General features: G+C 36.8%; 4 protein-coding genes across 5 annotated transcripts; 2 read left to right on the top strand and 2 right to left on the bottom strand.

Moving 5' to 3' along the window:
* Window positions 1-44: 44 nt before the first annotated feature.
* LOC137731851 (pumilio homolog 24) lies at window positions 45-5228 on the bottom strand. The gene is made up of 17 exons (XM_068471094.2): window positions 4943-5228; window positions 4761-4814; window positions 3943-4004; window positions 3768-3849; window positions 3556-3679; window positions 3327-3410; window positions 3087-3201; window positions 2858-3008; window positions 2621-2734; window positions 2444-2515; window positions 2214-2264; window positions 2013-2063; window positions 1782-1889; window positions 1502-1687; window positions 1309-1383; window positions 881-1140; window positions 45-496 (listed from the first exon to the last, which is right to left on the bottom strand). The coding sequence occupies exons 1-17, from the start codon at window positions 5177-5179 to the stop codon at window positions 358-360; spliced, it is 1965 nt and encodes a 654-aa protein (XP_068327195.2). The 5' UTR covers window positions 5180-5228; the 3' UTR covers window positions 45-357.
* Window positions 5229-6982: 1754 nt separating this feature from the next.
* LOC137732658 (uncharacterized) lies at window positions 6983-7366 on the bottom strand. Its single transcript, XM_068471958.2, has one exon. The coding sequence runs from the start codon at window positions 7364-7366 to the stop codon at window positions 6983-6985; it is 384 nt and encodes a 127-aa protein (XP_068328059.2).
* A 2914-nt stretch (window positions 7367-10280) lies between these two features.
* On the top strand, window positions 10281-17707 carry LOC137730876 (topless-related protein 2). Of its 2 annotated transcripts, XM_068469869.2 has the most exons (25): window positions 10281-10676; window positions 10773-10952; window positions 11071-11184; window positions 11330-11488; window positions 11609-11783; window positions 11891-12020; window positions 12413-12528; window positions 12655-12790; window positions 12883-12992; window positions 13221-13290; window positions 13369-13442; window positions 13536-13631; window positions 13716-13808; window positions 14240-14367; window positions 14497-14731; window positions 14822-14980; window positions 15093-15188; window positions 15428-15634; window positions 15712-15822; window positions 15950-16126; window positions 16252-16380; window positions 16471-16566; window positions 16650-16832; window positions 16911-17086; window positions 17336-17707. In XM_068469869.2, exons 1-25 carry the CDS (start codon window positions 10597-10599, stop codon window positions 17529-17531), a joined length of 3426 nt encoding a protein of 1141 aa, XP_068325970.2. In that variant the 5' UTR covers window positions 10281-10596; the 3' UTR covers window positions 17532-17707. The 2 variants fall into 2 exon arrangements, with proteins under 2 accessions (XP_068325970.2, XP_068325968.2); XM_068469867.2 differs by having other exon boundaries at window positions 10323-10676; window positions 13221-13442.
* Window positions 17708-23453: 5746 nt separating this feature from the next.
* Window positions 23454-26616, top strand: LOC137731957 (putative polygalacturonase). The gene is made up of 6 exons (XM_068471228.2): window positions 23454-23973; window positions 24415-24732; window positions 24846-24966; window positions 25055-25229; window positions 25336-25406; window positions 25634-26616. The coding sequence occupies exons 1-6, from the start codon at window positions 23962-23964 to the stop codon at window positions 26305-26307; spliced, it is 1371 nt and encodes a 456-aa protein (XP_068327329.2). The 5' UTR covers window positions 23454-23961; the 3' UTR covers window positions 26308-26616.
* The last annotated feature ends 593 nt before the right edge of the window (window positions 26617-27209 follow it).

The raw sequence follows: 27209 nt of genomic DNA, 5'->3' as shown, positions 1-27209 counted from the left end.
ATCCTTATTTAACAGAATTTTTAGCCGAATGACAAAATGATTAATGATGGACAAACTCAAAGACCACTTTTATTGATTTCAAATCTAGACCAAAGTGAATAGTTACGCTAATCTCATGGATCATTTTGGCTAGAATGCGCAGAATCTTGCTAACCAAAACCAAAATGTATAATTTTCCTAGATTGTACCAACCACATTACAAAATTGTATAAATATAAAGAGATACACTCAATACAAAATTTTTAAGCTGGCCTTTAGCTACATTCAGTCAAAAGAGCTATGCCGGCAGGTGGCGTGGAGGTGGAGCTGGGGTCACTTTGTGTTTTAGCTCGGGGACTATAGAAGACCACAACTTCCTCATTCCTTCTTTCCGGTGGCTACTTTTGGATCGGGCATTTTGAGAATGCCACCGTCTATCAACTTCTTCAACTCTTTCTTTGCCAGTTGATTTACCTTAGAGTCTGATGATTCTAAGAATGCAGCAATTACCTTTCCGCTGCAATCACGGAGAAAAAAAATAACAAATTAGAAAAAAAAAAAAAAAAAAAAAAAAAAAAAAAAAAAAAAACACCCCGACAACTATAAGTATAGTACAAAAACAATTCAGTAGCTCAATTGAAGAAAAAACAACTCATATATCCACTTGTCGTGCTCTGATTGATTATTATTGTGAAATGTTTCGCCCATTATCAAGTCCGTTGAGTATTTTCTCTAAACTATTGGGTTTGAAGTGTTATTCTCTAAAGAGTAATGTTATCGAGAACTTGCATGTGAAAAGACGAAAAGAAAATTACAAAAAAGTACAAAAGAAAGAATCACATGCTTTCTTATGCTCAGTCACAAGCATCATAATACTGGGAAACAAGACAACGAGGCTGACCTGTGACCTTGGGCCCACAACTCACACTTTCCTTTGAGTGCTTTGTTCCACAAAGTGGAAGCAAATGTGGGGCAGTCCAGGATTAATTTTCTTATGGTCCGACTGGAATGGAAATTTTCAAGGATGTGTTCCTCTTTTGAGTCCTCTTTGGATTCTTGGGATTTCGGTTCTGCTACAAGAGATGCTATAGTTTCATATAACTCACTCAACTTGTCATCCAAAGTTGGGTGGAGAATTCCACCGGCACCCCCAGTTGCAACCTGCAAAACATTCAAAAGTTAAAAACACACGAAAATCAAACGGTGTCGAAATTTCTCCAACATTTCAAGCTGCACATTTGAGAACCGGAGCCAGGAAATTGGGTTGAACGCTAAAATTTTTTCACTGTTTAAAGTATCTGCATTAAACGGAACTAGTGAAATATGTACCTCATATATGACTTCTTTGCCAAAATTTGATCTAAGCAATTCCCCGGCACTTGTAATGCATACATCAACTAGCTTCTGCAATGCATACCCCATCAAAGTCCAAGTCTTAGTATAAAAAACGGTCGAGCTGAATTTCAAATCAACTTCACTAATAATATCTCTGGTTAAACTGTTTTGTGTTAAGGCAATAAACCTCAGCCAGCCCACTCTGGACTAACAACTCCTGCCTTCGAATGGCAGGATCCTTTTTTCCCCCTTCAACCGAGTGGAGGCCATCCTCAGCATTCGTATCCGCTTCATCTAATTCCAAATCACTACTGCCCTCTTCACCAGAGTTGTTAACCTTTGAAGATTTTGTCTCGGAATTGTCATGTTCAACCTAGGAATAGATGGAAATAGAGTAAGTTCTCGCGCATATGAATCACTAGCCAAATACATTTCTAATTTCTACAAAAAGAGAATAAAAGATCTACCTTGTTGGAAAGAGAAGGGATAGACAAACTGAGGGAAGCCAGGTCATCGGGAGTCAAATACCGTGAACAATTTGGATGAAGTAACTGCAGTAATGGGCGCCTTCCGTTCTGAAAGATTGCAAACAGAAAAACATCTCTTAGGAATGTAGAGAGTAAGTTGAAATAGGGTTACTACAGATTGTAGATATGAAAACATGATCAAGCCTTTAGGCGGTAGATAGAAATGACAACCTTATCAAGAACAAGATCCTTTAGATTTTCTTGAAGCTCATGAATGACAACCTGTAAAAAGTAGTAACTGAATTAGAAAGGTTCACCAGAAATCTGTTTATACCACAACCCCCCTCCTCTCCCTCCACCACCCCCCGCTGTGAAAATATTAATAATAACAATAAAACCTTATCTGCAACAAACATCACAAGAAAAGCAGACCTTTGTAGTAAGCTTCGTATCATCAACAGTTGAAACGAGGCAAACAAGCACCTGGGAAGTATAGAGTGTATTAATTTCAGATATGCACAATATTATAGTAAGCTTTACGAAGACAACTGCAACAATACAGAAAGAAGTATAGAAATAAAAAAATGAATGCAGGAAATCACAAATTTAACGCTAAAATAATGAAAAAGGAAAAAAATAAATAAAGTCTCCTAAAGCTTTACCATACTTCCACCTTGATCAAGAGCTATTTTATGAACGTGGCCTTTCATTCCTTTGATTATCTTCTTTCTTTCCTAAATACAAGTCATGAAATTAAATGATAATGTAGATTAGTAGCCAAAATTCCAACACATATAGTCAACTGACATCAATTTGCACTTGATATGAAAACAATCAACCTTTGAACTGCCATGCTTGACACAGAGCATCCCAACCTTAGATCCATCCTTTGTGTGGATCACCCGAACAAGAAGTGGGCCCGACAACTGTTTAATTACATCTGTGGCAGAGAACTTAAAACCAAAAACTTGATATTTAGAAAGGGGAGACAAAATTAAAAGTAAACGCCTATATCGTAGGCCAAGGAATTGGAATGTTCAGGAAATGATAATCTGCAATTACTATCTCAATCACACCTGTTCAGCTATTGTGAAGTACTCTATCAACACCCTGTGTACTATAGAGTGATCAATTATTCCTTTCTCTAAAATTGGTTGAATCACTGAGGTCATGTGCCGCAACACCGAAGATTTCTGCAGATCTAGCTTTGAAATTATATCTAGTAACCTGAAATTTGATACAAAGTGCAATGAGAATGTGATAACATTACATTTGTGTAAAATGATTCTACAGCTGTTCCTTTACCTGCCCTCATTCTTCGAGATCAAGTCCTTAAACAACTGAAGCTCCGTAGAATATAGTTCCACCAAAAGTTCATGCTTTTGAGTTGCATTTCCCAATTGGTATGCATGCTCAACGACTATAAGAGGATTTAGAAAATAGCAATAATATTATAACTGCTTAGAGTTTGAGAAAGGAAACAAAAATGGTTGGTTGGATATTGTGAGATATATCTCCAAGTACTGCAGAGAGCATCTAACATACCTACAGAACCAACCATGTGACGAAGAAGGGAAGCAACATGTCCTCGGAGAGATGAGATAAATGCCGCTAGCTGCATTTTGGAGGCTTCCAAATAAAGAAATGGTAACAACTTAATAATTTCTCAGAAACTAAAAGGTTGTGCACTACCAACGATATTCAAACTATAATAAATATGTATGAAAGTCAAAGACTATAGTTTATACACATATACTTCTAAGCTGAACCATACCATTGTCTAACATTTTGGTCACCAGATGAACAGCATACGTGTTGCATGCAAGAGTAAGAAGATGTGGCTGAAGCTCCTCAAAAACTGCATCCTTTTCCGCTTGTGAACAGTACTTAACGCAAGTCTAAGGTAAAAGGAGAACATAAATACAGGCTACTAAAAGAAAACAAAAACTTCAAACTTCAAAGTATTTGATACATGAAGATAAAAACCTGCAGAACACGAGAAGACACATGGGAGCTTGCGATTTCAGGAATTTTCCCCTTCATTTTCTCTACCGCTTCACTCACCAACCTTACCAAGGTTCATAGATAACAAGAATAAGCAAATGAAGAATGTAGCTATAAGGAGGGCTGATTGAGGTAGAATTGCATTATAACTACATACTTGGATCGATCTTCTTTGGAAATATTTCGTTGCCGCATCTTTTCCCACAGATGTGCCAGCTCCTATTAAAATAAGGGGTAAAACAAGGTTCACCCCATTTTCACAATAAGCTCGTAGTTTGAGGATTTAAATGTGGTTAAGTTAAGGGGTTGTCTTTGCACATGTAACACAATGAATGATAGCTTGAGATGAAGCGTGAATTTAACGAGGCGGTGCTAGTTGTTTTGAGCTAAAAAATGAAGTAATTTGGAGTGAGTACCAAGCCTGGTGCACATTTTTGCATGTTATAAGAAAAGGCCAAGTTTCATCTACTGATTAACATTCGAATTATGACAAACAAGCACAACCAATACCTATTGATGTTTTCCTTTTCCTATTACGCTATGTTTGGATGAAGAAATTTAAGATTACTAAGGAACTTTAAAATGACGGTAGTTGAAATGACAGGATTTTATTTACTAGAATTTGTGAATTTTCTTGTTTGGTTAACCTAAAAGAACAATAGAATTGAATATGGAATTTGTTATTTTTAAACTCTCAATCATAGAATTTGGGAAATAACACCTATTTACCTGGAATTTAAACTTGGGAATTGGAGATCCCAAATTCCAAGTTTTTTTTTTTCAAAATTCAAAATTTCTATGTTTATGAATCCGAACAAAAGAATTGGTGCATGTCAATTTATAAATTCTGACTTTTACCCAAATTCCAAGTTTGTTTCCCTCGTCCAAACATAGTGTTAATCATTTGCAAATTCAAATGCATATCCAAACAATTTAGAATAAAAAAGAAAGAAAAAAGGGGGAACAAACACTCACTTGCTCTAAATTGTAATGACGCTTCCGCTTCTTCTTCCTAGCCTCTGCAAGCTCCTGCAACAAAAACCCACAAATCAAAATTGCCGATTTATCATTAAAAAACAAAACTCAGCAGCACATTCTTATTGCTGGAAACAAAAAAAAAAACCCAATTATTTCGTTCACGTTGATCAGATATCGACCTTGGCACGGAGGCGGCCCTCTTGCTTCGAAAGCGGAACTTGTTTCTCATGATCGAGTCCCGGTTCTCGGGGCTTGAAAGGTTTGGGGGGTTTCTTGAAGTCGGTGCTTCGAGGATTTGAGGGCTTGGAGACGAGGAGCTTGGGCTTCTTGGAAGTCGAGCTGTTGGTCTCCGGCTTATTGCCTGGGATTTGCTTCCTCTTCTTTGGCGAGCTCTTCTCCCGCTTCTTCGCCGCCATTGGAGTAAGACTGGAGTTCTCTTATCTGTTTAGAAGAGGACTGTCCTGTTCTATCGAAGGGTTTTTCCAGGGTTTTAGATTTCGGGTATGGGCTGATACGGGTTTGCTTGAAAAGCATATGGGTTTCCCGGCCCGCGGCCCAAATATGGGTATACCGGTAAGTTAAATAAAATAAAGGCTTAATTGGATTGCTCTGTGGTAAAAAAACCGAGAGTTAGACGAAATTTTTAATTTTGAACATAAATTTTAAAAAACTTCATGGTATGGGTTTAAAATCCTAATTTTTTACAACATTGGCTATCTTCCAACTACCTTTACACCATGGAAACTATTAATTCAATTACACCTAAAATAAAATTAGTTACCTGAATTTACGTTTTTCTTTCCACCAAAAGATATATAATTTTATTAGTGTTAACGGAAACGATTACATCCTTAGAAATAACATTAAACAACAACGTAAACTCAAATTCAGTTCAATGATTGAAATACAGCGAAACCAACACAAGCATGATGTTGCCATGTCCTATTATTTTCGAAATACCACTATGCTTACACTACCTTAGGCCATCTCCAACCAAAGGATCCAGAAGGCCAGAGTGCTGAAAATAGTCTGAAAACCATCTCCAACCGAAGATTAGGCTAGATGGCTCGTAGAATCTGAAAGGGTCCCACAGAATCTGAAAGGGTTGGAAGGCTGGCTGCATTCCTGTCGATTAGCTAAAATTTAAATGCAACGGCTAGCTAATGTCAGCTAGCCGTTGCATTTGATTTTATTTTATTTTTACAGTTTTATTATTATTTTTTATTTAGAAAAAGTTTCTTATAACTTTTATTTCACAAAATCTGATTCATTTTATTTTAAATTCTATTTTTTTTCCTATAACTTCTATTTCACAAAATTTGTTTCTTATTTTTTTAAAATTATATTTTTTTCCTATAACTTCCTAAGCCATTATACAACATTAAATTAAATTAAGTAACATGAAACAACATTAAATAACATTAACCAACATACAAATTATACAACATAAAAAAAAAAACATTTAACAACATGAAACTTAAACAATATTTTTAAAAACATTTAACAACATAAAACTTAAACGCCTACTCCTCCATACTTCTTTTGGGCCAAAGATGTGCAACAAGATCCTATTGTAGGTACTTGTTTGTGGCATGAAAACATATCATTCTATAGCGCCTCATGTACTCATTTATAGAGATACTACCAATTCTTGGATTGAAAGGCAAATTATGCCCATCATATATTTTTGTACGAACTCTTCTTGACCTATTTGGATCTTCTTGGTCGTCATCTGACTCTCCATCAATATACCCATCTCGCTCATCCTCCACTATCATATTGTGTACTATGATGCAAGACATCATGATGGAGTCCAAATTTTATCAACTCCACCCTCTTGCCGGTTCGCTAATGATCTTCTACTGTGCTTGTAGAATACTGAAAGCTCTCTCAACATCTTTCCGGTATGCCTCTTGGTGTAAGGTAAACAACTTTTTTGTGTCATTCCTAGGGTTTGGAATTGCTTGAACAAGTGTCGCCCACTTTGGGTAGATGTCATTTGCCAAGTAATACCCCATATTGTATTGACAGTTGTTGATGTAGCAGTCAATTTGGGATGCTTTACCTTCTGTCAAGTTATTGAAGAGGGGTGAATACCCAAGAACTGTAATGTCATTTTGGGATCTAGGGACTCTAAAGAAAGCATGCCAGATTCATGTGTCATATAAGGCAACCGTCTCTAACATAATAATTGGCTTTCTCAACCTTCCGCTAAAGCCTCATTGCCATCCGGTGGGACAGTTCTTCCAATCCCAATGCATGCAATCTAATGACTTTATCATGCCCGGAAACCTGCGGTCTTCAGCTTTGCGAATGAGCCGCTTCAGATCTTCTTGATTTGGCTTGCGGAGGTACTCGTCGTTGTAAACCTGAATAATTGTGTCACATAATTGTTCAAGAGTATCAAGGTATGTAGACTCAAACATACCATAAGTTTCATCCATCGAATCAGCTGGGGAGCCATATGCCATCATTCGGAGTGCAACAGTAACCTTCTGATGAAGTGAGAAACCAAGGCGACCTGCTCTGTCTCGCTTTTGTCGAAAGTATGGATTGACGTGTTGGACATCACGAAGTAAATGCTTGAAGACATGACGCCTCATCCGGAAGCGACGTCTGAAATCCTCTTATGTGTACACCGAGTTGGGGTCGAAGTAGTTGTTCATCAGATTGGCATGCGACATCGCTCTGTTTCGTGGTTTGTAAGAGTGACCAACAATAGGGCCACCCCATTGAGGTTGTTCCTCAGTTGGCTAACACATCATGGTCGCAGCCATGACTGCTGCTCTGTTTTGTTTGTTGCGCCTTACTTGAACTTCTTCATCAGACTCCTCATCTTCTCGTCTCATTTGCGCCCATTTTGCTTCCAATTTGGAATTGGATGAGGACCTCCAGTTGGAATCTGAAGAGGATTCAAAGTTGGAATTCATTGCAAACTTGAATTAAAAAAGATTGAATTGAAAGAGATTGAATTTAAATAGATTGAATTTAAAGTTGTGTGAATTATAGCCCAATATCCACCTTATTTATAGCAAAAGAAAAATTCAAATCCAACGGCTAGTTGACGTCACTTAGCTATTGGATTTGAATTTAATTTGTAGTTTTTAAATAATAAATTATGTTCGGCCCTCGGTTGGAGACGGAGGTAAATATGGCCCTATATTGTTCATTAAAATATTAATTTCTTAGAAGGCCAGAGGGTTAAAACGAGCCATCTGCCCAACCCTTAGTTGGAGATGACCTTATATGTTTACAATTCATTTTTCTCTTTCAACCAAACCTGCCCATCAGGGCTGGGCCAAGCTTGAGGCAAGCAAGGCCGAAGACTTGAGCCACAATTTGTTCAAAAGCATAAAGTTTGAAACATTTCTTTGGGTTGTGGGCAAATATTTTTACTGTTTTTGAGTTTTTAGGTTATATGACATCCAACTGTCTTGATTAATTCATCAAATAACATGGATGCGGATGTGATTATATATTTATCAGAAAAAAATATTAAAATAAAAAGGTCACAAGAGCAACCAGTTCCAAAGGGATGACACAAACAAAAGTAGTGCAGCCCCAAATATAAGACTTAGAGCCAAGGAGTGTTCATCTGGAGAACGATCGCCAAATTACAAATTCAAAACCAAGTACATGAAGGATGCAGATTTATTCAAGAAGAATTAGGGTTTTGTTTTATTTTCATGGAAGATAAAATAATTTTTTGAAATGGAATTATTCTTGTTTGGATTTCATATTAGCTCTTTTGCTTTTTAGTTGACAAATCGTATTCAGCCCGTTAAGAAGTCACTGCATCAAAGGATGAATTTCGGCAATGGCATAGGTGGTTTTTGTTGGAGAGTTGCGGACCTAAACGGCATATCTGCAAGATGGATCCGGATTCTATCTTTTTTTTTTTTTCTTTTTCTTTTCAGTCCTTTTATATTCAAACACTTATGATGGAACATCAACATCTTGTGTTGACTTCATAGAAACGGAAAGACAAAAGAGAAAAATGAGAGAGAAGGATGGGTTGGGGAGAGAATCTCGAGATAAGAGAATCCTACTATGAGCAAACTTTTAATGCAATATATTTAAAGAAAGAAGACATCAAATATATATAATTAAAATTTTTAACGTACGGCTCTCATTGACTAATAAAATATAAAATATAAAATAATTCTAATTATATTTTAATAGTTATAGTAACTATGAGGCCCAATGTTAATTACAAAATAAATACACATGCATTAACCCCATTTCCAACCCTTGGATTAAAATCTAAAATTTTTAACTCAGAAAATTTAAGTTTTAACCCAGAAACAGTTTTTCTACTCCAATCCTTCAGGCCTAAATTTTTTAGCCTGAGATTATTAAGAAATAAATTTAGGCTAATTTTTTTAAGCATTTAAAAAAAAAATTATGTACACTATCCTAATTTAATTTTATGAACATTTTAACTTAAAAAATATTTAGATTCCAATAAATATTGAAAAATCACTAAATTTGGGAGATTTTGAGTTAAATAATTTTTTTAATTATTTTAGCTTTTGAATTAAAATTTGGGTCGTTAAATTTTTTTTACCGTTGGATTTAATTATGTTCGATCTTAGCCGTTAGATTCAATAAATATATAAATATAAAACTAAAAAAAAAGTTTGAATGTGGACCATTGGATGAACTAATGGCCCATTTGATTGTGGCCGCACAATCAGAAAAAGAGCCATTAGGCTCATGATTGCCATCATACAAGTGGACGACCAGCCCACATGGGCGCAACTTTTCTGTTACTGGGCTTGGCGCGTGCCGAGCGTGCACACGTCAAAGCTTGGCATTTGGGCTTTAAATGCCAAATTTCACCCTCACTTGTTGGCTTCACCACTAATTTTGGGATAAATTTTGAGGGAAATTTGAGTTTTTATTAGGTTCTAACATTTAACCCACTTTAAAACAAAAGTTGGAGAGAAATGAGGAGGGAATAGAAGAGAAAAATAAACTTACCCCAAAAATTGGAGTTGGTGTAAAAAAAAAAAAGGATTTAACATTTGTATCCACGATTAAATAAAAATTTGACGCTTTATATTTGACATTTAACAAAGGTTGCAATCGTGTGTCGCTGGTAGGACATCAAGTGGAGAGCTTGACACGTAGACACCCGACAATGAAATGGGAAGTGGTGGACGTGACCCCGTATATTCAATCCCATTTGATTTTTCAGCTTCGATTCCGGAACCGAAACCTCCTTTTCAGGACACCAATCATCTACTGTCCCCTCCCACCTACCACATCTCTCCAACCCATCAAATTCTGACACGTCTACACAACAACCACAGCTTCAACGGTCCTCACGGTTACAGCGCCGCACCCAATAACCGCCCCTAACCAAGTGGAATCTCCTTTTACGAAATGATGACCCACTGCGCTGCGCCTCACAGTTCTTGGTTCCCCACTCTGTAGATAAGCTACTCTGCTTATTATCAACCTGCTTATCAATCGCGCACTTTCAGTGATAAGTTATCAGTGATGGCTGATAGGTGGGTGCAAAACAAAGACCCTGCAAACCGCATCGAAGAAAGTGCGAGCAACTCCTAATTTCTCACTCTCCCTCTCTCTCTCCTCTTTATCTTTTTCTCCTTTTCTCTCGTTGTGCTTCTGCACTGTTGTCGTTGAACGCCAAATCATGGAACCTGAAACCCTAGACCCTTTTCACTTGCCCTAAAAACCGATTGAAAAACCGCCCACCTCCACCCAAGACGCCGCTGTTTCCACCCATTTCTCCTCCGCCGCCTCCTCCCCCGCGAACCGAAAGTTTCGAGCTTGAGATTTGAAATCGACGGCCGAAGAAACAAAGATGTCGTCTTTGAGCAGAGAACTGGTGTTCCTGATCCTGCAATTTCTGGAGGAAGAGAAATTCAAGGAGTCCGTACACAGGTGGGCATTTTTTTTTTTTATACTTTTCAATTTTTGGGGGTTTTGATTTAATTTTAGCGGTTTATGGTTTAAAATTTGAATTGGTTGGGAGCTCAGGCTGGAGCAGGAATCGGGATACTTCTTCAACATGAAGTACTTCGAGGAGAAGGCGCTGGCGGGAGAGTGGGATGAGGTCGAGAAGTACCTCTCTGGGTTCACCAAGGTCGATGAGAATCGCTATTCGATGAAGATTTTCTTTGAGGTTCGAAAGCAGAAGTATCTCGAGGCGCTTGACAGGTTTCGATTTTGATCATTTCTGTTTTTCTCTGTGTGTATGCATGTATGATTGTTTTGTGGAATGTGTTAATTGTTTGTGTTTTGGTGATGGGTTTTTTTGTGTTGGGAATGATGTCAGGAATGACAGAGCTAAGGCAGTTGAGATACTGGTGAAGGATTTGAAAGTGTTCTCAACGTTTAATGAAGAATTGTACAAGGAAATTACGCATCTTTTGACTCTCGAAAACTTCAGGTGAATCATGTTTTAGGTTATTTTGAATGCGTATGTAGGTTGGGTTTTATAACATGTTAAAGGGTTTATCTGTGGGTTAAAACTTGTGCAATTTGAGGAAGATGCAAATTGGGGATTTAAAACTCTTAATTTTAATCTGATGCAGAGAAAATGAGCAGTTATCGAAATATGGTGATACTAAGTCAGCTAGAAGCATAATGCTAGTAGAGCTTAAAAAGTTGATAGAAGCAAATCCTCTTTTCCGAGAGAAGCTTGGTTTACCCACTCTAAAGGCTTCACGCTTGCGAACTCTAATTAATCAAAGGTACTTTGGTGTTTGTAATGCCTTTCCACTTTTGTATTTTGTATGAAGGTAGATCTCGCAGTCAATATCATTGATTACAGTTTGTAAAAGTTGTGAAGCATTAAATTATGGTTATTGCAGTCTAAATTGGCAGCACCAGCTGTGCAAGAACCCAAGGCCAAATCCTGACATTAAAACCTTATTCATGGATCACTCGTGTTCTCCGACAAATGGGGCTCGTGCATCCACGCCGGTTACTCTTCCGGTTGCAGCTCTTGCGAAGCCAACTTATGCTCCTCTAGGAGCACCTGGTGGAGTATGTTCATATCCTTCGTCATAATTTTATAGATGTTGAAATTTCTTTCAACTAAGCTGACGTTGTGATGTTTCAATATGTTTTTTTTCCGCTGCTGTCATGTACAGCCTTTTCCGCCGGCTGCTGCGGCTGCAGCTAATGCAAATTTAGCAGGATGGATGTCAAATGCTAATCCTTCCTTGTCTGTGCAATCAGCTGTTGTTGCTGCTTCACCCTTCCCTGTTCAGCCCAGTCAAGGTGTGTTTTTCATTCTTCTGAAATTTAGGCTACAGCTTAACAAAAGTTGAAGAATATTTTTTTGGATCCATGTTTATTTCACTTTCATTCTTTGTTTTGAAACACAATGTTAATAAGGTGATAATGTAGACTTAAGAAGAAAATATAGTCACAAATTTGTGTCAGTAAGGAGTAAGGAGGTTAAACAAACTCTTCTAGATTAGTTCTTTTGTGCTTGGTCATTCCGCTTGTTTATTGAGCATAGTAAGAATAAGTAATTCATTTATCACCAGAAGTATTTACTGTTGAGCTTGCTTGTCATTGTTTTGCTTGCTTAAAGTATCAGATAACAGAATATAGTTCATATTTTTCAAGCTATTTGGTAATTGAAAACAACTTTGCTGCCTGAACAGTTTCTGGTTTAAAGCATCCAAGAACACCGTCAAATGCTCTTGGAATGGGTGATTATCCAAACTCAGATCACGAGCAACTAATGAAACGCCTACGATCTGCACAACCTGTTGATGAGGTATTATTGAACAGATTAAATTTTCTGCATAATTTATGGATGCCCTCTTTCTTGCATTTTGTGGTTCTGTATCTAGATAGTCCACTGTTGCAAATTATTATGGAGCTTCCTACTTCATTTATTCAGGTCAGTTATCCTCCCCCTCCCCAACATGCTTCCTGGTCACTAGATGACCTACCGAGAACTGTAGCATGCACTCTTCATCAAGGGTTCACTGTGATAAGCATGGATTTCCACCCTTCTCACCACACATTACTTGCTGGTAGGTTTTATTTACCGCCTAACATAAATTGTACTTTTTGTTTTTATGCAACTTCTATTCATAGCTTACTTAAGAATTATGTTTATAAATAGTTGGCTGTAGTAATGGCGAAATTGCACTATGGGAAGTTGGGATGCGAGAGAGGCTAGTGTCAAAGCCATTCAAAGTATGGAATATGACTACTTATTCTAATGCATTTCAGGTGTGTATCTCATTACTAAGTCAGAACCTTATACATCCTCTCAGTATTCTCTATCCCGTCTTTAAAACCATCATATTTATGTGTGCTTAGAAGGTTCGATCTGTTTTCAAAGTATTGGTGTCGTCATGATATTTAGTTAATGGTTTTTATAAGAGGCCTGCGCTATGTATGATTAATTGATTATTGAGCATTGATCACTTCTGTCAGTTAACTTTTAGCCCCTTGTAGGTTGCTATGGTCAAAGATACAGCGATATCTGTAAGCCGTGTATCATGGAATCAAGATGGAAGCTTAATCGGTATGTGCAACTACAGCGCATCTCTAGCATATTTTGAATGCAAATTTGGATATAATTCTGGGTATATTTGTTGTACAGGTGTTGCATTTACCAAACACTTGGTTCATTTGTACGCTTATCAAGGACCTACTGATCTACGGCAACATTTGGAGGTATGTTTGATTCACTTTGTGCTAATTCAAGATCAAGAATATATTATTTGCCACTTTAGTTTGGACTGATGTTTGGATTTGTTTTTCTTATAGATTGACGCTCACAGTGGTAGTGTGAATGACTTAGCCTTTTCTCTTCCAAACAAGCAATTATGTCTTATAACGTGTGGGGAGGACAAGCTGATAAAGGTGGGGGATGAAATATCGCAGCCTTCTATTTTTGTTTTAACTTGATCAATATTAAATGGATTATTTGTTTAAAAACATTAATAGGTTTGGGATTTGGCTGGAACAAAACTATTCTGCTTTGAAGGTCATGAAGCACCTGTTTACTCGATTTGCCCCCACCAGAAGGAGAATATTCAGGTAAGCCATGTCCATTTGCTGAAGTCTGCATATGTGTTATGGCCACTTAATGTTACTAGTTCTCAAATGACTGATTGAATGTGGGTACTCTAATTTTATTTATATGTTAAATGGCCTGTTCAGTGGCACTAGAGTTCATTTGTGACTGTTCAAAGAACTAAATAGCTCGAAGTGGTATACTTTCTTATTTATATCAGATTGCTTTGTTTACCTTGAATTCCTTGCTACTTGTACATTCAATTGTTATATATCTTGTTATGTGCGTGGAATTTCACAAAAGTTGTCATTAGAAGATAACTAATTATTACATTTACTGTTATTATAATAACTAACAACAAATGAGAGACAATGTTGTCGCATCAAGCTGTTCTTGCGGTTGCAGTGAAGATGCATCCTACTGATGTCCTGATTCCACCTTTTTATCTTTGCAGTTCATATTTTCAACTGCTGTTGATGGGAAAATAAAAGCTTGGCTTTATGACAATGTGGGCTCCAGGGTTGACTATGATGCTCCTGGGCACTGTTGCACCACAATGCTATACAGTGATGACGGAAATAGGTACATAGGACTATCCACATGGTTTATGCTATAAAGATCCACATGGTTTATGCTGTAAAGTACCTTTGTCGCATACTTTTCTGTTCATGTGAAGATGTATGAGTTATAACTGATCCTCCTAAATCTCAGATTATTCTCTTGTGGGACTAGTAAAGATGGTGATTCTTTCCTCGTTGAATGGAATGAAAGTGAAGGGGCAATAAAGAGGACATATAACGGATTCCGAAAAAAATCTTCTAGGATAGTGCAGTTTGATACAACAAAAAATCACTTTTTGGCTGTTGGTGAAGATAACCAGATAAAGTTTTGGGATATGGATAGTACAAATGTCCTTACTACTACAGATGCTGAGGGTGGACTTCTGGTGAAACTCCTCATTATTTATACTCTTGATTAAAAGATTCCCTTGTTTTGAGATTTTATTCATTGATTGTGAACGTTGGGATTGCTTCAGACTCTTCCCCGTTTGAGATTCAATAAGGAAGGAAATTTGCTTGCTGCTACCACGGCTGACAACGGAATCAAAGTTCTTGCTAATGCTGAGGGTTTCAGATCCTTAAGAGCAATTGAAACTCGATCTTATGAAGTATCCAGAGCACCTATTGAGATGAAGGTTTTTATTTCTGATTCCATGATAACCCTTTCATTCGTTTGTACATTCCTGTTTCTTGAAAAATAGATTTGCTCTTTGTTGAGAGTTTGATGTATTCATGTACATTAATCAGGTATCTGGTTCTTCTATGGTTCCGAACATCAACCCAACCATTAATAAAGTGGAACGTATGGATACAAGCTCTCCTGCCAGACCGACTCATATTCTTGTACGTCATATAAATTATGCAATTCACATTCAAATTGTCTTGTCATGTTTTTTTTTTGAGAACTTAATTTTGATTGACTGGTTGGCATCATCTTGAAAAACCAATGTACAATTGAATCTTGTTAGTACTGAAATTTGGTAGCCATTGTCACCAAACTCAGTTTAATAAATTAACTAGTTGTATTATATTTTATCTGTAGTTCTGCTCTAGAATCTCATTCTGCTGCATATTTGTTGTAGAATGGAGCTGATTCTATGGCAAGAGCTGATTCTATGGCAAGGGCCGATTCTATGGCAAGGGCCGATTCTATGGCAAGAAGCCTGGAAAAGAGAAGAAGTTTAGATGATGTATCTGACAAAATTAAACGTTGGGAACTGGCGGAGATTGTTGATCCGGTTCAGTGTCGGGTGGCTACTATGCCAGAAAGTAAAGATCCCGCTAACAAGGTTGGTTTTTTTTTTTGTAGTTCCCTCTTTTGTTGTTTGTAGATAATTTTATTAATATGGTCTTAATTTTTGTTAAGGTTGCTCGACTTCTTTACACAAATTCTGGTTCTGGCATTCTGGCACTCGGTTCAAATGGGGTGCAGAAGCTATGGAAGTGGAGCCGCAATGAACAAAATCCAAGTGGGAAGGTGATGGTCAATACACAAATGAATACATATTTCTCTCTTTGCTCAGCTGCATGTATTCGATTGCATGAACATATAATGTGTTTAACAACTTTCATAAAACTTATCTGACTTTTTTGTGGGTTAAAAGGCCACAGCAAGTGTTGTTCCCCAACATTGGCAACCCAACAGTGGTCTTTTAATGACCAATGATGTCTCAGAAAATGTTGAAGAAGCGGTTCCATGCATTGCACTCTCAAAAAATGATTCTTATGTGATGTCAGCCTGTGGAGGAAAAGTGTCTCTGTTCAATATGATGACTTTTAAGGTAATTTGATACGGATATAGTGCAGATCTATCCTATGACAGTTTCTATCAACTGCTACAGTTTGCATGATTCTGCATGTATTGAATTGACAAGCATGTTTGAGTTGAAAAATTCTTGGTTTGCAGGTGATGACAACTTTCATGCCACCTCCACCAGTCTCAACCTACCTGTCATTTCATCCTCTGGATAATAACATCATAGCAATAGGAATGGAAGATTCAACTATCCACATTTACAATGTTCGACTTGATGAGGTGATTGATTTAAGAATCTCTATATATGTTGACAAGTGATTGTATTGCTCTTGTTGATTGCCAATGTAAATCGTGCTGCTCTTCTGTTAGGTCAAAGCAAAGCTGAAAGGCCACCAGAAGCACATTACTGGTTTAGCATTTTCTGTCAGCCTTAAACTCATGGTTTCATCAGGTGCCGACGCTCAAGTATGTGACAGCTCTTCTTATACTTTTACTGTGCAACTTGATGTTTACAAGTTATTGGATTTATAAAGAAAATGATTTTGCAGCTATGCTTTTGGAACATGGATACATGGGATAAGAGGAAATCGGTTCCACTTCAGTTGCCAGCTGGAAAGGCTCCTGTTGGTGACACGCATGTGCAATTCTATTCTGATCAAGTCCGATTGTTGGTATACCATGAGACTCAACTAGCACTATATGATGCGGCCAAGTCAGAGTGCATTCGGCAGGTAATTAAACTACTTGGATGAGTTACTTTTGTTTATGTGTACAACAAATCCCCTCATTTGTTTTTCTTTAAATTGCAGTGGATGCCACAAGATGTACTGCCTGCGCCAATATCTTGTGCAGCATATTCCTCCAGTAGTCAACTAGTTTATGCGGCTTTTACTGATGGTAATATTGGAGTATTTGATGCTGATAGTCTGAAACTAAGATGCCGTATTGCCATGTCGGTGTACTTACCACAAGCATCATCAAACAGGTATTACGGCATTTAACCATGACTGGTTTATGAGGTGGTCTATCAACGAATTATATCTGATTAATTTACCTAGATTCCCCCCGTGTTAGTATGAAAAAAGGAATTAGTTGAAGTAAAAGGAATTCAAAGTTGTGTATCACCTATTGATTAAGTTGAAAAACGAAAAAGAAGAAAGATTTGTCTCCTGTTACTGCTAGAACCGTCCATTGTATAGTTATTGATTATCTAAACTATTTTGCCCTTCAACAGCCCAACCGTGTACCCGCTGGCTCTAACAGCACATCTGCAGGAGCCGTACCAATTCGCTGTTGGACTGACAGATGGATCTGTTAAAGTTATAGAACCCTCGGAATCTGAGGGGAAGTGGGGAGTTTTGGTGCCTGTTGATAACGGAACACAGAACGGGTGGACAGCAACATCTTCGAGTAACAATCCAGCATCTTAGCAGCTCCATCTAGCAATTTCTATGTCCATTTCCTAGAGTTGGTTTGTGTTGTATTCACGTACTGCTACATCAGACTAGTAAGGGGTATAGCAAAATTTCATGTATATTTATATGTTTATCAGATAAATGTGTTTAATTATTTCTTCAAATAATAGTTCCTTATCCCTCTGCTGCAATTTTCTGTTTGCATTGTTTTTGCCCACTTATCAATGCCCGATAAATAAAAACTGGAAACTTGTATATTTTGTATTCATATCAAACTCGTTCAAGAAAACAGGGCTCAGATTGAAAAATGCAGATGAGTTTTTGAGCACGATCTGTCGACTTCCGCTGTTTCTTTTTTATACAAGCGGAGCGAGGAGTTCGAGCACAGTACTTCATGTGCATGAGCTATAGACACTTTACACTAAGCCCTATATTGAACTCGCCACTAATATATATGTGGTCATAGTACGCATGAGTTGAATCTGAGACCTTCAACCGACTCGAATACGAGAGAATGGAAGTAATCTACAAACTACAACGACATAAACTTACCCTGGTGGTTGGAACATAGTTTAACTGTATTATTTGTACTATTAGGTCACTGTGTGCCGTATAAAATTTATCCATAAAAGGCAAAACTTGCTAGATCTAGTGTCATGTCAATTTCTTAGGAAGAAGCAGCAACCAGTTAACATATAGTTGAAGAAAAAACAAAAGACAGGCAACGTTGTGGGGATTGGGACTTGAACAGGTCGGCGCACCTCACCAAAGGGTGCACTGTTTGGGGGGTAGTGATCGTATTGTGGCCAGCGATGTGTTCCCATCATGCCATGTGGGTATTGACCAAATATAATGAACATTTGACATGGACAAAAATCCAAGTTGCAGGGCTAGCTAGGGTTTATATTTGGAACTGTAGAGGGATGCGGTGCATGTTGGGATGTTTGTCATTTGTCATGCATGGGAATTTATCTGAGTTCCCATTCGATTTGACTACTGTGTATTGCTTAGTCGTTGGAGTTATATCATATGTGTACAAAACTTACACGCCAAGTATTATATGATGTGAGATGGCGTATAGCTTGATCATCACAATTAGCTTAGAGTTAGCATTTTGCGATTTTAGATTTGAGTTGTATTAACATCAGTGGCTCTCAAACACATGAATAATTGTTAGTTGTTGATATTTTGTAGAACTTATTGCATGGATAACTAACCGTAACACTACCTTTTATAATTTAAAAGAGTGCTAAAGAGAAAATACCTTAATTATATACAAAGGTGATGTAAAACAAATAGCAAAATGGATTGAAGAGGAAATGGAGTGTCCGAACGCAGCGGGAATTTGCAAATTTTGGCTTCCGAGTTCTGATTTGGGCCCGTGATACTTTTAAGAAAGGAACGACGCCACGAGTATGATGGATTTTGGTCATCCAGGTCGTTTCAGCCTACAAAATACAATTTTAAGTTTTTCATAAAATTCAAACTTTTCGTTTGTCAGCTGAATTTATGTCTGTAGTCCTTTGAATTGTCCCAACAGATGTATTACGTTTATTTAATCTATTTGGCTGTTTATTTGTAAGCATCAAGTTTTCAATTAAACAAAACAACTTTTGATTTTCAACCCAAATCTGGTGGATTACATAAATCGTGTTCTTCAAGAGTTTACGTTCGTATCCCTCTAGCTTCATGCTGCATCAAAATGCCCCTATACTAAAATTACAAAAATAAATCCTTGTATTATATGGATAAATTGGTTTTATATCAGTTGACTTATTTAAGTACAACACAATGACATGCATATGTTGCATGCCAAAAGGGTGGTATGACATAAATACTAATATATATCATGAAAATTTATAGTCATAACGATAAAACACTTACCTCGACAGTAATGATCATATTGAGTTAACTTTCTTCTTCTCTTAACATCGACAACCTTTTTATGTTGCCAATTGTGAATTACATTTCAAAGTCTTCCTTTTTCTTTGTTCAATTTATACATTTCAATTCTTAACCTAAAAATCCTACGGCTGCATGTGCTTTCATGCATATACGTAAATATATACGGGGGCACATATATTCGTAAATATGGGGGCACATATATAGAATATATATATATATATATATATATGTTAGGATTCTAGAACACACGTTTTTGATACATTTTGACACATTTTGTAGGGCCCATTTTATATTGTTTTTCAATGATCCGAACCGTTTATATTTGAGTTCATTATCCATAAATTATCCTTGTAAAAAATTAGATAAATCCAAAAACATTAATATATTCATTTGTAGTGAAGAAAATAAACACACACAATTTTACAAACAAAAACCTAAATTTAGATACGATCTGAATTTACCCTGAAAAATATGATCTGAATTTATATATATATATATATATATGTGCATGAGGATATTCATACTGCCCCACATCGAGATTTGCTAAGCTCAACTTTAGGGCGAAGAAGAATATATATGTATTGCTTTTGACGATCTAGTAAAGCAAAGCAGCTAGAGGATTGTACATATGCATGTTCTTTTTCTTCTTCTTTCAAGTTGGAAACTTTGGCGTGCTTTTTAGATTATTATTTTATTTATCAGTTCAGAGATGGAAGATTTGAGCAAAAAAATAGATGACAAAACTCAAAGGTCAAAAAGTTGGATGATCAAAAGAGGCAAATGCAAAAAAGTGGTCTCTGGGTTATAGAGAAACCCTAAAGAAGGAACAATATTAGTACCTTGAAGTAATTTGATCTTTATTACAATATGTTTTACAAATGCTACTGGTTTGCAGAAGGAAGAGCATCCTCATAGCACAAGAGAAAAAGAATGATCACCATAACCAAACTTTTACATTAATTAGATGCTTCCCAATGAAGCTTCTCTGATATTTTTGTACCTTAATTAGAAACATTTGAGTCATTTAACCACCATTTTTTTTTAATAAAGGGTAGTGCTATTCACACACTCATTTTAACTTCTCACACATTCCTTTCAATTTTCAGTCGTCAGATTAAATTGATTGATGAAGATCAATGACAAAAAATTAACAAAAGTGTGTGGGAAGTAAATGAGTGTTTGAATACAACACTATCCCTTATGAAATGTAGTGAAGGAATGAAGTTTTAGCTGCATGATTTAAGTGAGTTGCAAGAAGTTTAACACACACACACACACACACACACACAAAGGATGAAAAGTTCCTACCTAGAATTTGTTTGAGCTCAGAGACGGTTTAGTGACCTATTATTAGCCACACTCATACTATGCCAACTAAACCATCTACACAATCAACTGATGTTGATTTTATCATAAAATGTCTCGGTACACTTAGTAATTGAACCATGCAATATAAAAGTGATTTAGCTTTACGAGGTTTCTGACGTGGGACATATGGTTCGACAAAAACTATTGAGTTTTCCGGCTAAACATCTCAACCCTAATCGTAGTAAGGCCGAAGTTAATTAACGATCTAGTCAACCACACCTCTTCACCCCATCTAACTATTCGAATCATAATTATGTTACTAAACACGACATTGTTTGTTGGATCATGTTATGTTTTGTTAGACATGAATAACATGTCGAATTAGGTGATGTATTTGGGTTGTGAAGCTTATATAATAACAAATAAACAAGCTTGAAATTTTGAAATGATTAAAGTAACGCATAAGTAGGTGGTAAACACAATTAGGAGATCATGTACTTGTGTCGTGATATAAAAGTATTACACAAATAAGCTAGATTTAAAATAGTTATTTTTACAAGAATTATGGTTCATTAATATTCATTTATAAGTAAAAATTATTAGAAGTATAATATTTATTTATAAGTAAAAGATATTAGCGTTTAAGTTAACGACTATCAACAAACATAAAGTATGAACACACACAATTTCATAGGCATGATTTGAAAATTGGATAATGGTGTATCTACATACCCATTTTTATTTCTACAAATCCTTACCAATTTGGCCATTGAGCCCTTAATCTTTTACTATTTATTCGATTTGATGATAAAAAATTGCGAGGAGCGTGCGAGTAAAAATAGTGTGTGGATGACACTACCCTTAAAAATTATGCCCATATCTATGTGACCTGGAAATTGAAGATTCTTTACATAATATAATTGGGTGCTGTTATATACACCTATCTTTTTACCTTCTACAATTTCTTTTTTCAATTTTTGCTCGTTTGATCAAATGAATTGGTGAAGTTCCAATGACACAACTAATATGAGGTGTGTACGAAGTTAGCAATAATTTGGTTCAAATTCGCTTTTGGCAAGAATCGAACCTAACACCTCTCACTTACAAGTGAAGAGGAATACCACTAGATCATAGTACTAAGTGGCTCTACACCTCTCTTTTTGCTGGTTTGATCAAATAAATTGGAGAAGATAAAATGACACAATTAATATGAGGTGTGTACGAAGTAAAAAAATTTGTGCATATAACCCCATCCATATAATTTTATACTTTCATAATATAATTGGGTTGAAGATTCCTTACATAATATAATTCGGTGTTGTTATCTACCCCTCTTTTTTTTCTTTCTTTTTTTTGAACAAACGATATTATCTATATTAAAGGGGAATGGGTGAGCTTAGCCTCACAATAAGCTAGCAATAATGTGGTTCAAATTTGTGTTTGGCAAAAATCGAATCTCATATCTATCACTTACAAGTGAAGAGGAATACCACTAGACCATAATACTAAGTGGCTCTACACCTCTCTTTTTACCTTCTACCTATCTTTTTCAATTTTCATTCGTCTAATTAAATGAATTGAAGAATATCAAATAAAACAGTTAAAATGAGACGTGTAAAAGTAAAAAAAAATTGTATATATACCATCCATATAATTTTATACTTTAAGAAAAAAATTAATGCTCATCTCAAATTGAAGATATTTCAGAAAAACAAAAACAAAATAAAAAGTACACGTTACAAAAAAAAAAAAAAATCAAATTAATAAAATGACGTGTCACACATGAGTTGGGTTATGTTCTGTCCAGTGATTGACGCCAGGCTAGCATCTTTGCCATGATTGACTTGCGGGTCCCACTCCCCCTCCGCTTCCCTCTCTCCGCTCTGTCAACCCACATGCGGTCTCAATGCCCCATGCACTCCTTCGCTTATTTTATTCAATCTCACCAGCCGTCTCACCGTTCATCCCGCACCACCCTCCCAATCTCGCTTACGTGGCACCCATTCGCCGCAACATTCCCGGTAACTTTATTACCGTCGATCTTCTTTTCGACTTTTAACCAATGATTTGTCAACAAATGTAAGCAAACAAGGACACTATTACACAACCCTTGCTTATCAAAATTCTAGTTTTCTTCCCACTAGTGCTTCAGTTTCTTAGTATTAGTATTATTCTTTGATAAATGACTCTTTCAGAAATGGGAGCTTTCATCGATTTTCTGATCTTATATTTTTCACATAATATTTTATAATATTAGTATTAAAATTAGTATTAAACTATGAGATAATAAAAAGATCATAGAAAATTCTATTTTGAGAGAATCACCGTGGCAATTCTTGTTAGTTTTTTTGTTTTTTTAATCTTAAAGCTATTGCCAAAAAGATTCTCTCAGCATAGATTTCTATGAACTCTCTATCACCTCATAATTTAACGTTAATTCTCATCTAACATTATAAAACCTTGTGTAAAAAATATAAAGTAGTAAAAAGTACATAGAGAGTTATACTTTTGAGAAAGTCTTATTAGTATTTACTAGGACAATCATTGCAGGAAGGAAATTTATAGTTTTTTTTCCTCTTATTTTTGTTTGTTTTGTGAAAATAACAGTGTCACAAATGGAGGGCCGTTTCAAACAATTTTGTCGGCGATAGATGCCAATAATGATAATTGATTAAGGAGGGTAATTACCAATTAGTGGCAATAAATGAGATTATTTTAGGAGGAGTGCAACTTTGTCATATTCTTGTCAAAAAATAAAAAAGAAAGGAGAGGTGAAGTAGGTTAATTTGGTTTAATTTTTTAATAAATTTTTAAATTTAAAATCGTAATCGTAAATCGATTAAACTAATTTAATCTAACGAGAAACAATGAGCAGTGAACATCACGGCCAGAGCCAGTGGAAGGGATTGAGCAAAGTTGCACTCTGCCAGGATAGAACTGGCATTTCAATAGCGGCAACAGGATCTCTAATTCCCCTTCTTCTGTATTATTACCAAATATTAATTTTCCATTTTCCAATTTTAATTTTAATTTTTGTTTTGGTTACCATATATATAAGTATTTATGCTTTGTGTCATTTACACAATTAATGCCTCCATTATTCCACCACACACATACTTACAACATTAAGGCAGGCCTTGCTCTCTGCTGGCTGCTTCTTCTTCCTTTTTTTTTCTCTGCAAGTCTGCTACTTTTTGGCCACTCCTGCTGCACAGAGACCGAGCTTTGACTCATGAAGATGCTAGTAAGTACGTTTCTTTTTTCTGGGTTTTTTACTTTTACCCTTCTCTGCCTATTTCGAATCCAAAGTCTTGATTTTTCTGATTCAGTTCTCATTTCTTCATTTCATTGGGTGGGTTTTCTCTATTTTCTCTGGGTTTTTTTTTTCTGTCTGATTAAAAATAGTTGATCTTTGTGATATTTGGATTTGGTTTTCAATTGGGTTTTTTTTTTTTTTTTTTATCTGCTTTTGTGTTTAACTTTTAGTTCACTCTATAGCTTGCATTGATCAAATCGTAATATGTCAAATATTCTTGAAAAATCCTCTGATTGTGGCTGAATTGTTCAAATATTTTCTATTTGTACTTGTATTTAATTTAATTTGTTAGTATGTTCAATGAATTTGTATTTCTTTCAAAATTTTCTGAGAAATCAGTGGCTTTTTCTAAATTTCCACTGTTTTCAGGCGGTGTTTTTCTTGCTGCTGGCCGTGAGTAATGCCGTCAAACTTAACGGAGAAGACGATGAGACACCGTGCGATTCTAAACTGACATTAAAGCAAAGGCCACACAGTGTGTCCATTTCGGAATTTGGTGCTGTCGGAGATGGCAAAACATTGAACACTCATGCCTTCCAGAATGCCATCTTCTACCTCAAGTCTTTCGCCGATAAAGGCGGTGCTCAGCTCTATGTGCCACCGGGGAGGTGGCTTACCGGAAGCTTCAACCTCACCAGCCACCTCACGCTGTTTTTGGAAAAGGGTGCTGTCATTCTTGGATCTCAGGTAATTCTTTACACTGCAATGAGATGCCGGTGAACACTTTTGATGCTGCGAGTTCAGTTGGAGATGTTTTCGTTTTTCGCTTTGTTGAAATGTTTGTGCGATTGCTTGTTTAGGATCCGTCTCATTGGGAGATTGTTGAGCCTTTACCCTCGTATGGTCGAGGGATTGAACTCCCCGGGAGGAGATATGGTAGCTTGATAAATGGATATATGTTACAAGATGTGGTCATAACTGGTGTGAAGAATCTCTCCGAATTTCGTTTGCTGCTTTAACATGTTCTTTATCTGCACGGTCTGATTCTCATTCGCTCTTGAATGCATAGGTGATAATGGAACCATCGATGGCCAGGGATCGGTTTGGTGGGATTGGTTTAGCTCCCAATCTCTCAACTACAGCCGCCCGCATCTTGTGGAATTCGTTATGTCTAAATACGTGGTGGTTTCGAACCTCACATTCATGGATGCTCCCGCTTACAACATCCATCCTGTCTATTGCAGGTGTGTTAGCTAAGGCCGCTGATGAGCGAGTGCTTGTTCTTTCGTTTGCATTCATTTCTAGGTTAAAGAAGATATTTTTATTTATTTATAATCGAATACAATGCAGTAATGTACATGTTCACAACATCTCTGTATCTGCTCCTCCAGACTCCCCTCATACTGTCGGCATAGTCCCAGGTTTGTGACATCTCTTGACTTCCTGCTATGAATTTACGTTTAAGTATTGTTCTTATCCCGAATGAATGGAAGTAGAAATGTTGGCTAAAATTTGAGCTTCCTGCCCACTTTTACAAAGTTATTTTCTATGTGCATCCTGATTTTTCCCTTCTTGTTTGAAATAATTGAATGAGAGAAACTTTTCGCCTTTTTGGCGAAATTCGTACTAATTTTCTCTGTGCTTTCAGATTCTTCTGATATTGTGTGCATAGAAGATTGCAGCATTGGCATGGGGTATGATGCCATTGCCCTCAAGAGTGGTTGGGACGAGTACGGGATTGCCTATGGAAGACCGACCACAAATGTACACATCAGGCGTGTCACCTTACAATCAGCTACTGGTTCTTCTCTTGCCTTTGGTAGTGAGATGTCCGGTGGCATTTCTAACGTACTTGTTGAGAAGGTCCGCCTCAACAACTCATTTAGCGGCATTCAGTTTCGAACAACGAAGGGTAGAGGCGGTTACATCAAAGACGTCATCATATCAGATGTCGAAATGGAAAACATCTACATGGCATTTGGTGCCTCTGGCCAGTTTGGTTCCCATCCCGACGACAAATATGATCCTAATGCTCTCCCTGTTTTGGATCATATCACATTGCAAGATGTGGTTGGCACAAACATCACAATTGCCGGATGCTTCACCGGGATCAAAGAATCGCCATTCACTTCTTTCTTTCTATCCAACATCTCATTGTCATTGAATTCTGGATCTCCCACCACTTGGGATTGTTCATATGTTTCCGGCTCTTCTGAGTCTGTCTTCCCAGAACCATGTTCCGACCTCAATACCTCGTATTCAAATCCTTCATCCGCCCGCTTTTCGCTACTCACCTTGAATGGAAAAGCCGCGGTCTTATAATACCAATTCCTCCAAAACCCAGTTATACAAAACGGCCAAAATCTAGAGTGAGGGAAAGAACTAAAGATTTTCCACCATAAAAATTAGACCACATTCTTTTCAATAAGACACATGTTCAGATTATTTGTTTCTTCTTCTTCATCCTGTAGATTTGCAGTCCCGCATGCTCTTCTTCCATATCCCGCACATTATTTGTACAGCTTCATTTCTTCATTCATGTGTAAGCAAATTTTTGGTAGCGATGATGTAAGACAACTTGGGTTATTGTTCGTATTTTCTGTTCAAATTTTATTCCGTTTTACCTGAAAATTCCGGTGTGTGTAGTGTCCTTGTGCAAAAGTTCTACTATCCTCCGGTACATCGGGATTTAATGGCTTTAATAGTAAAAAATCTACAGGAAAATCTGTAGATTTTACAAAGGGTATCTGTCGCTAAAGTTATTGTGAAATTGTTAAACGTGTCCGGTGAGAAGTGGACGAACGGGATTAAATTATACAAAGGGTATCTGTCGCTAAAGTTAAGACAGAAAGGAATGCCTATGGGCGTGTGTCCTTGTTAGTGAACTAATTTCATATGGAGGTTCATGGTTTAGGGTCTCGATCATGCACTTCGATTGTCGGAGTGAGGGAGGGTTGACCAGTTATACTTCCGCAAGGGAAAGGGATCCCTTTCCACCAAATCCACTTAATCCGGAATCAGAGCTGTTTAAATTTGATTTAACAGCTACAAACATGAGACTTCTTTAAAAGTTATAATAACTGTAGTCGTTAGATCAAATTACAACGGTCTAGATTCTAAACTAGATGGATTTGGTGGAAAGGAATCCAGCCAAGAACAAATAACGTTGCGTGAAATATATTATCTCTTGTGATACTTCTTTTTTCAACGTTTAAAAGGTTTTA

Source organism: Pyrus communis, chromosome 16, assembly GCF_041283825.1.
Source record: "Pyrus communis isolate YQ-2024b chromosome 16, ASM4128382v1, whole genome shotgun sequence".
Taxonomy (NCBI): Eukaryota; Viridiplantae; Streptophyta; class Magnoliopsida; order Rosales; family Rosaceae; genus Pyrus; species Pyrus communis.
Note: the sequence above shows the minus strand (reverse complement) of the source record. Positions and strands in the feature narration are given on the sequence as shown.

Bases quoted from the DNA above. Each gene is read 5' to 3' on its own strand.
- LOC137731851 (XM_068471094.2), bottom strand. From the start codon at position 5,179: ATGGCGGCGAAGAAGCGGGAGAAGAGCTCGCCAAAGAAGAGGAAGCAA. The intron at 3,411-3,555 runs GTATGGTTCAGC...TTTATTTGGAAG, and splicing joins GACCAAAATGTTAGACAATG to CCTCCAAAATGCAGCTAGCG. The intron at 2,735-2,857 runs GTGTGATTGAGA...TTTGGTTTTAAG, and splicing joins ACTTCACAATAGCTGAACAG to TTCTCTGCCACAGATGTAAT.
- LOC137732658 (XM_068471958.2), bottom strand. From the start codon at position 7,366: ATGAGGCGTCATGTCTTCAAGCATTTACTTCGTGATGTCCAACACGTC.
- LOC137730876 (XM_068469867.2), top strand. From the start codon at position 10,597: ATGTCGTCTTTGAGCAGAGAACTGGTGTTCCTGATCCTGCAATTTCTG. The intron at 10,953-11,070 runs GTTTCGATTTTG...GAATGATGTCAG, and splicing joins TATCTCGAGGCGCTTGACAG to GAATGACAGAGCTAAGGCAG. The intron at 14,368-14,496 runs GTACATAGGACT...CCTAAATCTCAG, and splicing joins TACAGTGATGACGGAAATAG to ATTATTCTCTTGTGGGACTA.
- LOC137731957 (XM_068471228.2), top strand. The intron at 24,733-24,845 runs GTAATTCTTTAC...TTGCTTGTTTAG, and splicing joins CTGTCATTCTTGGATCTCAG to GATCCGTCTCATTGGGAGAT. The intron at 24,967-25,054 runs GTGTGAAGAATC...TTGAATGCATAG, and splicing joins ACAAGATGTGGTCATAACTG to GTGATAATGGAACCATCGAT.